At 53.9% G+C, this 11,704-nt stretch overlaps 1 protein-coding gene across 1 annotated transcript in view; it reads right to left on the bottom strand.

The window, feature by feature from the left end:
• Positions 1 to 11,704, bottom strand: part of Slc1a5 (solute carrier family 1 (neutral amino acid transporter), member 5) — an 11,988-nt gene continuing 284 nt past the window's right edge. Inside the window, exons 2-9 of the mRNA XM_013032576.1 lie at positions 11,302 to 11,702; positions 8,067 to 8,109; positions 6,986 to 7,042; positions 6,309 to 6,475; positions 5,252 to 5,485; positions 3,708 to 3,902; positions 3,489 to 3,623; positions 1 to 819 (exon numbers count right to left, since the gene is read on the bottom strand). Coding sequence (XP_012888030.1) covers positions 585 to 819; positions 3,489 to 3,623; positions 3,708 to 3,902; positions 5,252 to 5,485; positions 6,309 to 6,475; positions 6,986 to 7,042; positions 8,067 to 8,109; positions 11,302 to 11,702 — 1,467 coding nt within the window. The 3' untranslated portion in view covers positions 1 to 584. The remainder of the gene's footprint in view (positions 820 to 3,488; positions 3,624 to 3,707; positions 3,903 to 5,251; positions 5,486 to 6,308; positions 6,476 to 6,985; positions 7,043 to 8,066; positions 8,110 to 11,301; positions 11,703 to 11,704) is intronic.

Raw genomic sequence — 11,704 nt, 5'->3', positions numbered from 1 at the left:
TTAAATACACTTGATAATTTTATTGCCAAATAGTGTCTTCTGGAGGGATAGTATTTTTTTCTTGGTCTTTCCCCCAGAGTTCCTGGAGTGTTTGTTATTGGGGGTAGCAGTGGGAGGTACATGGCCTGGGGACATTATGGGATGTACCCTGGAGGGTTTGGTGGTCAGAGCACCGCGTGAGCCCGCCCCTACATGCGCACGCGCGTGCGCGCGTACACACACACACACACACACACACACACACACACACCACAGCTAAAGGCACTGTTACAGCCCACATGACGAGGCCCGGCCATCCTCATTCAAAAGTGTAAAAATTCTCACCCACTTGTGCCAGTCATGGGGCCAGGCACCAGGGGAGAGCTGTGTAGCTCTGGGTTGGGGCAGAATATTTTCGCTTTGGGTGGAGACAAGAGTTGAGGACTCAGGAGATCCGGGTTCCTACAAGTACATAGAGTTCAGCAACAAGGTCCCCAATTTCCAGGAGCCCCGACTATCTCCTAGAACTGCGATTTGTCCATGAATCTACCCTTAGGGACCTCACTGTCCAGTGTCCCTCCACCCCCAGCAGGCCCTCCCGGGAATTACATGACGGATTCCTTCTCGAAGGTGGCAGCATCCTCACTGGGGCTCCGAGGCTGTTTGAGGAGGGGGTTCCCTTCCTCTGTGGGGACCGCGTACAGGTTGAGTGGTACTTCAGTCTTCACCTGGAGTAGCTCGGGTTCAGAGCTCTGTGACTTTGTACCATCCACGTAATTCTGGAGGATTCCCGCCCCCAAAGCGTCACCTTCCACGTTGATGACGGTACAGAACCGGTCCCTAAAATGGACAAGAAATGAGGTACTGAGAGGGAAGGAAGAGGCCAGAGGAAGCCCAGGCCCAGCCACCCAACTCTTCCCCTGCAAGCTTTTGTAGTTTCTTTTTTTGTTTGTTTTTGTCGGTTGTGGGCTTGAACTCTGGGCCTGGGCACTTTCCTTCAGCTCTTCAGCTCAAGGCGAGCACTCTACCACTTGAGCCACAGCACCGCTTTTGGCTTTCTGGTGGTTTATTGGAGATAAGAGTTTCATGGAAGCCGGGCGCCGGTGGCTCACGCCTGTAATCCTAGCTACTCAGGAGGCTGAGATCTGAGGATCGCGGTTCAAAGCCAGCCCAGGCAGGAGAGACCGTGAGACTCCTATCTCCAATAAACCACCAGAAAACCGGAAGTGGTGCTGTAGCTCAAGTGGTAGAGCGCTCGCCTTGAGCTGAAGAGCTGAGGGACAGTGCCCAGGCCCAGAGTTCAAGCCCCACGAGCGACAAAAAAAAAAAAAAAAAAAGAGTTTCATGGACTTTCCTGCCCAGGCTGACTTTGAACCTCGATCCTCAGATCTCAGTCTCCTGAATAGCTATGAACCACTGGTGCCTGGCCAATCATTTGTATTTTCATCTGTTCTGTTTGGTTTTTGTTTCTTTGGCAGTACTTCTCTGTGTTTAGCTGATGCTCTACCACTTAAATCTTTTTATTTTTATTTTTTTAATTTTTATTTTGCTGGTCATGGGGCCTGAACTCAGGGCCTGGGCACTGTCCCTCAGCTCTTCAGTTCAAGGCTAGCGCTCTACCACTTGAACCACAGCGCCACTTGCACCTTTTTCTGCTTATGTGGTACTGAGGAATTGAACCCAGAGCATCATGCATGCAAGGCAAGCACTCTACCACTGAGCCACCTTCCCAGCCCAACCACTTAAATCTTTTTTTTGGGGGGGGGGGAGGGTCCAGTTGTGGGGCCTGAACTCTGGGCCTGGGCACTGTCCCCCAGCTACCACTTGAGCCACAGCGCCACTTCTGGCTTTTTTTTCTTTTTGCTTATGTGGTGCTGAGGAATCGAACCCAGGGCCTCATGAATGCAAGGCAAGCACTCTACCACTGAGCCACCTTCCCAGCCCACCACTTAAATCTTATATCCAGACTTTGCTTTTTTTTTTTGCCCCCTGCTGGTACTGAGGCTTAAACTCAGGACCTGGCACTCTACCACTTGAGCCATAGCTCCATTTCTGGCTTTTTGGTGGTTAATTGGGGATAAGAGTCTCAAGAATTGGGGCTGGGAATGTGGAACTCAGTGGTAGAGTGCTTGTCTAGCATGCATGAAGCCCTGGGTTTGATTCCTCAGTACCACATACACAGAAAAAGCCGGAAGTGGCACTGTGGCTCAAGTGGTAGCCTTCAGCAAAAGAAGCTCAGAGATAGTGCCCAGGCCCTGAGTTCAAGCCCCAGGACTGGCAAAAAAAAAAAAAAAAAAAAGAGCCGGGCGCAGGTGGCTCACGCCTGTAATCCTAGCTACTCAGGAGGCTGAGATCTGAGGATCACAGTTCAAAGCCAGCCGAGGCAAGAAAGTCCATGAGACTCTTTTTTTTTTTTTGGGAGGGGGGTCCGGTCATGGGGCCTGAACTCTGGGCCTGGGTACTGTCCCTCAGCTCTTCAGCTCAAGGCTAGCGCTCTACCACTTGAGCCACACAGCGCCACTACCGGCTTTTTTTCTTATGTGATGCTGAGGAATTGAACCCAGGGCCTCAAGCATGCAAGGCAAGTGCTCTACCACTGAGCCACCTTCCCAGCCCCCCATGAGACTCTTATCTCCAATAAACCACTAGAAAACCGGAAGTGGTGCTGTGCTGAAGCGGTAGAGCGCTTGCCTTGGGAGCTGAAGACCTGAGGGACAGCACTCAGGCCCAGAGTTCAAGCCCCATGACTGACAAGAAAAAAAAAAAGGCTCAAGAATTATCCTGCCTGGGCTAGCATTGAACCTCCATCTTCAGATGTCAGCCTGCTGAGTAGCTAGGATTACAGGTATGAGCTACCAGTACCTGGCAGCCCCTGCTATTTCCTGGAGATGAAGTCATAGACTTTTCTGCCCAGGTTGGCTCAAACCTTGATCCTGTAGATTTCAGTCTTATTAAGTATTTCAAACTACATTCATAAATCATGGGCACCATCCTAGTTCCTGTGTCAGCTTTCTGAGTACTGGGATAACAGGCATACACTACCATGCTGCCCAAATATTTATACTCTTAATAGTGTAATTATGATCCTAAACAACTACATAACATTTATCAGGTTATTGGGGGCAGTCTGAAAGGGTAAGGGTGTGTGTGTGTGTGTGTGTGTGTGTGTACATTATATTAAATCAGTCATCTAGTCCTTAAGACAGTCTTCTCTGTATTTTACAGACAGAGAAATGGAGACCTAGGGAAATTACTTGCTCAAGGCCACACAGTTGGTGGCACTAGGATTGGAACCCAAGCTGCCAGGCCTGCATCATATCAACTAACCACTCCCGTTTGCCACCTTCTAGGGTTCCTCTTAGATCCCCAAAGATGACAGTCTTCCTTCTTCCTGGAAAGCTCAAGGTCCCACCTGCTCCCTCTAGCAATCCAGGCCGGGTGGGCTTTCCTCTTCTGCCCACTCTGGCTTGTCCCCTATGCCCGGGGTCCCCCTGGGCCCCCCAGCTCACACTAGCCAGTCCACAGCCAGGATCAAGGAGATCTCCTTGACGGGGAGGTTGATGGCTTCCAGGATGATGGCGAGGGTGAGGACTCCTCCCGCGGGGATGCCGGCTGCCCCCACGCTGGACGCGGTGGCCGTGATCCTGGAGGAGGGGACATGAGGCAGATGATGCCGGGGTGGGAGGACACCGGGACCAGGAGGACCCCCGCGGCCGCCTCGCACTCACAGGATGGTGATGACCTTCACCATGTTCAGGGATTCCCGGTTGAGCTGCGCGATGAACACGGCGGCCACGCACTGGAAGAGTGCCGCGCCATCCATGTTCACCGTGGCACCGATGGGAAGGATGAAGCGGCTGATGTGCCTGGACACGCCATTCTTCTCCTCCACGCACTTCATCATCAGTGGCAAGGTGGCAGAGCTGCGGGAGACCAGACCGGGGTGGGGGGGAAGGAGGGACGACCGTGAGGCCACGCCCACACCAACCCATTAGAGCCACGCCCTCCGATGGCCACGCCCACACGACAGTGCCCACGCCCCTAAGGTAGACCACACCCTTTCCCAGGTGAAACCACACCCACACTTTAATGAGACCTGGGGGGGGTCCACAACACAGGCCACGCCCACATCCCAACTGAAACCAGGTCTGTAAACAAAGACCATTCCCAAGACTCCTGTCTCTCAAAATGTCTACAGAAATTCCCACTTAAACTATGGGAGACCTTGTCTCAAGCAGAATAAAGAAAGAGGGGACTGGGGATGTGGCTCAAGTGGTGTTGCTAGTCGAGCAAGCTTGAGGCTGTGAGTTCAAATCCCACTACTAAAACAAAAAATTAAAGCTGGGCGCTGGTGGCTCACACCTGTAATCCTAGTTACTCAGGAGGCTGAGATCTGAGGAACGTGGTTCAAAGCCAGCCTGGGCAGGAAAGTCCCCGGGAGACCCTTATCTCAACCAGTCAAAAACTGGAAGTGGTGCTAGGGTTCGAGGGGTAGAGCACTAGCCTTGAGCTGAAGAGCTCAGGGACAGCGCCCAGCCCAGAGTTCAAGCCCCATGACTGACAATAAAATAAAAACAAATAAAAATTAAAAATCACACCTGACCCTGCAGAGCCCAGGTGTTGGCAGGCTCCAAGCAGGATTAGTTTTGTTTTTTGTGGGTTTTTTTTTGGGGGGGTGTCACAGGCAGGAAGGTTCAGAGAAGACAGGATGAACAGGAGAAGGTTGGATTAGAGTCAAACCTGAGCCCCTAGAACCAGGCTGGTGGGAAAGGGGAGATGGAAGGATGAAAAGGGTTTTTGTTTGTTTTTTGCCAGTCCTGGGGCTTGAACTCAGGGCCTGAGCACTGTCCCTGAGCTTCTTTTGCTCAAGGCTAGCACTCTACCACTTGGGTCACGGCACCACTTTAAGCTTTTTCTGTGTATGTGGTACTGAGGAATTGAACCCAGGGCTTCATGCATGCTACGAGGCAAGCACTCTGCCACTGAGCCACATTCCCAGCTCCTCTTTTTTTGTGTGTGTTGGTGTTGGGCGCTGTCTTTGCGCTCTTCAGCTAAGGTGAGCACTCTACTGCTTAAGCCACAGCACCACTTCCAGTTTTCTAGTGGTTTATTGAAGATAAGAGTCTCACAGACTTTCCTGCTGAGGCTGACTTTGAATCATGATCCTCAGATCTCAGCCTCCTGAGTAGCTAGGATTATAGGCATAAGTTACCAGTGCCTGGCTTCCATTCCTATTTCTGTATGAGGATCCTGCCCAGGGGGTGAGGCTCACCTGGAAGAGGTGCCAAAGGCAGTGGCCAGCGGTGCCAGGATGCCCCAGAGGAAACGGTAGGGGTTTTTGCGGGTGAAGACGAAGTAGATGAGAGGCAGGACCAGGAGACCATGGATGGCGTGGCCCAGCAGACAGCACAGGATGTATTTTCCAAGATTAGTGAAGAGCTGCCCCACATTCTCCATCTCCACAATCTTGCCTGCCACCAGGAACATGATGCCCACAGGGGCGTACCTGGTTCCCCCAGGAGAGAGGACCACAGCTGCTTACAATGGCAGGGCATTGTGCACCCGTAGGCCCTTCCCAGCCTACTCACCCCCACATAGCAGGCAGAAACCTGAGCACCATACCCAAGCCTCCCAGGCCTGGGTGATCCTCCGTTACTTCTTCCAGGCCAGGCCCTTTTCTTTGAAGGTGGTGCAGCCAAGAGATAAAAGCCCATGTGCTCAGATTTGAACTTGACCCCCAAATCCAGCTGCTATCCTGTAAGCCATTTGTTTTCTGGTTTGTTATAGCAGATGATGTGACCAGATCCAATACATGATCAGGACATGACTAAAGGGGTGTGTGTGTGTGTGTCCCAGAACTAGGGCTTGAATTTTAGGACCTTGTGCCACAACAGCTCCACTTCTGGCTTTTTGCTGGTGAACTGGAGGTAAGAGTCTTATGGACTTTCCTGCCCAGGCTGGCTTCAAACCAGAGTCCTCAGGTCTCAGTGTCCCGAGTACCTAGGATTACAGCCATGAGCCATTGATGTCAGCTTTAACTCATTTTTGAAGTCAAGTTGAGTGTCACTGCTCAGCTCTGGGCATGGACATGTCTTCCTTCACCTTATCCTTTATGGAGCTCTTCCCTGGCATGACTGTAGTGTTTGTTCTGAAAACCATGGGGTGTCACCACGTCCACTCAAGCAGGGCACCCCCAAACCAGTCTTGATACTCTTGCTAATGGAGGGGGCAGGTCAGCACCACAAGGAAAAGACCGGGCCCTAGAAGTGGCTATTGAGGCACAGAGATAGCAAGGCACTTGCTTAAAGTCACGCAGCCTCAGCACCCACCACATAATCCAGGACACCAGCACCATGGTGGCGTCGTTGAAGGTGTTGAAGAAGCGGATGAGCAGCTCTCCCTCAGGCCCCAGCCTCCGCAGGGCCACGCCAAAGACGATGGCGAAGACCACCAGGCCCAGGATATTCATGCCCTCCACTTCTTTACCCTGGGGCAACTTCTGGTAAGAAACACATAGGCGTGTCCACCTGCTTAGTGCAAGGCAGCTCCTCAAGGCTCCTTGGCCTTCCCTAGGCTCAAGATCCAGGCGACCAGGGGCAAGAGACCTGTCACCACAGGTCACCCAAAGTGAGAGGGACTGGAATGGGGGGGGTCCCCAGGGAAGGGTAGGACTCAGAAGGGAAGGGGTGCCAGTGTGGGGAGGTATCACAGAGGGCTTCCTGGAGGAAGAGACATCTGTTGAGCCTGAAGGACAGGAGGAATGAACCAGGGCATGAGGGTGGGAAGACGGTTCTACCAAGAGGAAACAAAACGGGCAATGGCCTAAAACGGTGCACCCCCAGATTGGCACTTAGGAACAAGCCTGACCCACGGAGGAAGACAGAGAATAGGCAGAGGGGCAGGGATAGGGCAGTGGAGGCGGCGGGGGCGTGGGGGGGGACAGAGTGAGAGAAGAGGGAGGCTGAGGTGGGACACAGCTTTGAGAGGGAGAACAGCCAGCACTCACCTGCACCTGAGTCCCGTTCATTTGGGTCTGGTTGCTCCGATCACTGAGAGTGGAGTACTGTGGGAGAGAGGGCCAGGAAGATCCTGTAAGAACTGACATGGAGGAGCCCCCATCCCACCCAGGAGCCAACTGTGCTCCACGTCCACCTACATATTTTGATTCTTATTCAGTACTGGGGGCCAAACCCAGGCACTGGCACCTGCTATGTAAGTGCTCCAAAAACCAAACCAAACAAAAAATGTAATCAAAAGGGCTCCCCCCCCCGCCCCTGTCAGTCCTGGGGCTTGAACTCTGGGCCTGGGTGCTGCCCCTCAGCTCTTCAGCTCAAGGTAAGTGCTCTACCCCTTGAGCCACAGCACCACTTCTGGTTTTCTGGTGGTTCATTGGAGATAAGAGTCTCACAGATGTTCCTGCTCTGGGGGACTGGTGTTTTATGAGGCAAGGTCTGGGGAACTTTACCCAACCTGGTCTTTTAATTCCAGGAGCTGAAATTAAACGTGTATACTACCACACCCAGCCACCTTGAACCTCCTTTAAACTCAACCGTCATTTTTTTTTTTTTTTTTTGTCAGTCATGGGGCTTGAACTCTGGGCCTAGGCACTGTCCCTGTGCTCTTCAGCTCTACCACTTGAGTCACAGCACCACTTCTGGTTTTCTAGTGGTTTATTGGAGATAAGAGTCTCACGGACTTTCCTGCCCGGGCTGGCTTTGAACCATGATCCTCAGATCTCAGCCTCCTGAGTAGCTAGGATGACAGGCATGAGCCACCGGTGCCCGGCTTCAACCATCAGCTTTTATCATACCCCACTTTTTAGAAGTAGAAGCTGAGACTCAGAGGTAAAGCTGTTGTCACCAGGTAGAAAAACCAGAGGAGGTAATGGAGCCCAGGTCCAAACCTAGGGCCTCAGGACTCAGTAGCTTCTTGCTGCTCCCCCAAACTTCACCCCCTTATTCTCATTTCCTCATAGGGAAAAGCCCGGATGGATCTCAGGGCTGCATACTCTCAGGTGGACAGGGCCACAAAGATTGTTTTTACTTCCGCCCCAGCCAGGGGACAACTTCCCCTCCCTGGAGACTCACAGATCTGAAGGCTGCAGTGACCAGGTTGGAAGGGAAGATATTCCTGCAGAGATAAGACACACAGGGGCTATTAGAATACCATAAGGCGCTGTGGGGGGATTGAGGGGAAACAGGGGTGTGTTTTGCCAGGAGAGGGCTGGATGGGAACAAGTCCCCATCTTTACCCGTACAAGACCTACCCATGCCCAACCAGGCAATGGAGCCTGCTTGCACCCCTTTACCCTGAGCTGGCCTGAGAAGGTTGGCAGGATTGTGGGTTGGAGGTAAAGAATGTTAGGCTCAGAGGCAGTAGGGGTGGGGGCGGGGCATGGAGGGTGGAGCCAGGGCGGGAAGGGCCTGGGGTGGATGGGGTGTGTCTGGGTGACAGGGGCGTGGTCTTGAATTTGAGGGGCATGGTCTGGGTGGAAGGGCCGGGTCACCCTGGCCTCAGCCCCACCCACTGCCTGGAATAAGTCACTCAGGCCAGGCTTGCATCAGCCGCTTCCTGCAGGCCTGGTCCCCCAGGGGCTGGTGATGGAATGCAGCAAAGATCAGGTCACGCTGGGTGACAGGGGATTGCTGTGAGGCTGTTCTGCGGGAAGGAGTCTAATGCTGTACATAAACCAACTCATACCATCCTGGCCCCAGTCCAGGGATTGGAAATTGAGGTAGCCAAAAGCAAGAAACTTGCTCAACGCCTGCCATCCTAGTTTACTCAAGAGACTGAGATCTGAGGATCACATGTCGAAGCCAGCCTGGGAGCAGGAAAAGTCCATGAGACTCTTGTCTCCAATTAACCAGCAAAAAGATGGAAGCAAAGCTGTAGCTCAAGTGGTAGAGTGAAAAAGCTCAAGGACAGAGGCCCAAGGCTTGAGTTCAAGTTCCAGGGCTGGCACAAACAAAGCCTTGCTCAGGTGGAATGTGACAGAGGTGGGATTTGAACCAGAAGCTGCCTCTGGAGCCATTACTCCCAGAATCTTTTTTTTTTTTTTGGTACGGTCCTGGGGCCTAATCGCTGTCTCTCAGCTCTCCAGCTCAAGGCTAGCGCTCTACCACTTGAGCCACAGCGCCACTTCCAACTTTTTTCTCTCTCTTTTTTTTGGGGAGGGTCCAGTCGTGGGGCCTGAACTCTGGGCCTGTGCACTGTCCCTCAGCTCTTCAGCTCAAGGCTAGCGCTCTACCACTTGAGTCATAGCACCACTTCCGGCTTTTTTCTTTTTGCTTATGTGGTGAGGAATCGAACCCAGGGCCTCAGGCAGGCAAGGCAAGCGCTCTACCACTGAGCCACCTTCCCAGCCCCTCCAACTTTTTTCTTTTTGCTTATGTGATGCTGAGGAATCGAACCCAGGGCCTCATGCATGCAAGGCAAGCGCTCTACCACTGAGCCACCTTCCCAGCCCTACTCCCAGAATCTTTGTGTGTGTGTGTGAGTGTGTGTGTGTGTGTGTGTGTATGGCTGGCCTTGAACTTGTGATCTTCCTACTTTTCCTACTTAGCTTTGTTCTGCCCAAGTACTGGGGATTGAATCTAGGGCCCCAAAGGCTCTACACACTTGAGCCAGGCCCTCAGCCCCTTTGTTTTTGTTTGAAGACAAGTCTCCCTAGCTACCTACCTAGGCTGGCCTCAATCTCATGATCCTCCTGCCTCTACCTCCCCAGCAGCTGGGATTATAGACATGTGCCATCATTCCCAGCTGCAGTGTTCTGAGGCCTGGTAGATGATGGTGGTTAATGGGTGTGTAACAGCTGGTGGAAGGCCACGTGTCTCTCTGAGGGCACCTCCGGCCACCAGGGGGTGTGTCAGTTGGTGAGATGTTCCAGCTAAGTTTGGAGGTGCCCCACAGTTTAGGCCCTGGGTGAGGCCTGTCCTCACAAACAGCCTCAGGTGGGTGTGCCCACCTCCTGAACCCAGCTAATCTCTCTCCTCCAGAAGCTCTAGGTTCCCAGCTGTGACCATGCAAACCCAGCCTCCAATGCGTCAGCAGGCCCCTAGAGGCAAGAATACTCAGTTATGTGCCTCACCACTTCCTGTCCCCACTTCCAGGAAGTCCCCAACCTGCAGACATTGCATCAGACTCCTATATGTGGCTATGTAGCCGGGAGATCCCAGCCACCCGAGAGGCTGAGATCTAAGGATCATAGTTGAAAGCCAGCTGGGGTAGGAAAGTTGGTGAGACTCTTCTCTCCAATGAACTACCAAAAGGCAGAGGTGGAGCTGTGGCTCAAGTGGTAGAGTCCTGGCCTTGAGCCCTGAGTTTAAGCCCCAGTACAGGTGCATGCAGACATACACACACACACACACACACGAGCATGGTGGAAAAAAGCAAAAGTCAAAACAACACATCAGATTTCCTCACCAGGGCTGGGAAGGTGGCTCAGTGGTAGAGCGCTTGCCTTGCATGCCTGAGGCCCTGGGTTTGATTCCTCAGCACCACATAAGCAAAAGGAAAAAGCCGGAAGTGGCGCTGTGGTTCAAGTGGTAGAGTGCTAGCCTTGAGCTGAAGAGCTGAGGGACAGCGCCCAGGCCTAGAGTTCAGGCCCCAGGACCGGACTAAAAAAACAAAAAACAAAAAAACCCAACAGATTTCCTCACCAAAGCTCTAAGCTACCAGCTCTGGGGGCTCCACGGGAAAAGCAGAGGAGGAAGGGAAGTGGGAAAGGGGATACGGGGCTGATCTCATAGGATGCTCTGGCCCCCTGATGAATCAGGAGAGGAAAAGGCTGAGCAAAATAAAGTAAAGCTAACTGGATCTGGAGATAAGTGGTCTGAGCAGCCCTGGGAAGTGGGGGGGGGGGGAGAAGCTCTCACCTGCTCTCATGAGAGTCCTTGGCTGGTCAGGAAGTCCCAATGGGCATGGATAACTGTTTTTGGGGTCCCCATACAGCTTTTTCTGTCCCACAGCCAGAGCTGGGGATGTCCCTCGGGTCCTCTTCACTGGCTCTCCTGACTCACAAAGACCCCCTCCCGTGGGTGGGGGAGCTCCTGCTAAACCCTGTTGCCCCTGATCCTGTCCTCAACACCCACGAAAGGGCAAGGTCTGCCCCCCCCCCCCCCCCGCAACACTGGCCCCATCCACTTCCGTGTCTCTAAGTCTCCTCCAGTCCACATGGTGCTCTGGCTCTGCCCAGCGCAGGGTACCCCCTGGAACTCCGGGGTTGTGGGGTGGGGGTGTGTGTGATGAGGTGGGGATCTGGAGTGATGGGGTGGGATGGGGTTTGGGGTTGATCGGGTGGGATTGAGGGGTGGGGTGTCTGACCTCACAAGATCCAGGAAGGAATCGAGCACCTCCTTGCTGGCCTGTGGGACATCGCCGGCGGCCCCAACCGAGGCATCGACGGAGTCGGCGCCGGGCCGCAGCAGCAAGGCCAGCGCCACCCCGAGCGCGGAGGCCAGCAGGGTGGAGGCCAGGAAGAAGAGCAGGGCCCAGGCGCCCAGCCGGCCCAGGGCCGTGGGGTCCAGGCTGGCGGCGCCGCCCACCAGGCTGCACACCACCAGCGGCAGGATGATCATCTTCAGCAGGCGCAGCAGCAGCTCCCCGGGGAAGGCGAAGGCGGCCCGGCGCTCGGGGCTCACGGAGACCCCCAGCCCCAGCGCCACGCCGGCCACCACAGCTGCCACGGTCAGCAACACCAGCGCGTTGGCCCGGAGGCAGCGGCGCA

The sequence above is a fragment of the Dipodomys ordii genome, unplaced genomic scaffold, assembly GCF_000151885.1.
Source record: "Dipodomys ordii isolate 6190 unplaced genomic scaffold, Dord_2.0 Scaffold156, whole genome shotgun sequence".
Classification (NCBI taxonomy): domain Eukaryota; kingdom Metazoa; phylum Chordata; class Mammalia; order Rodentia; family Heteromyidae; genus Dipodomys; species Dipodomys ordii.
Note: the sequence above shows the minus strand (reverse complement) of the source record. Positions and strands in the feature narration are given on the sequence as shown.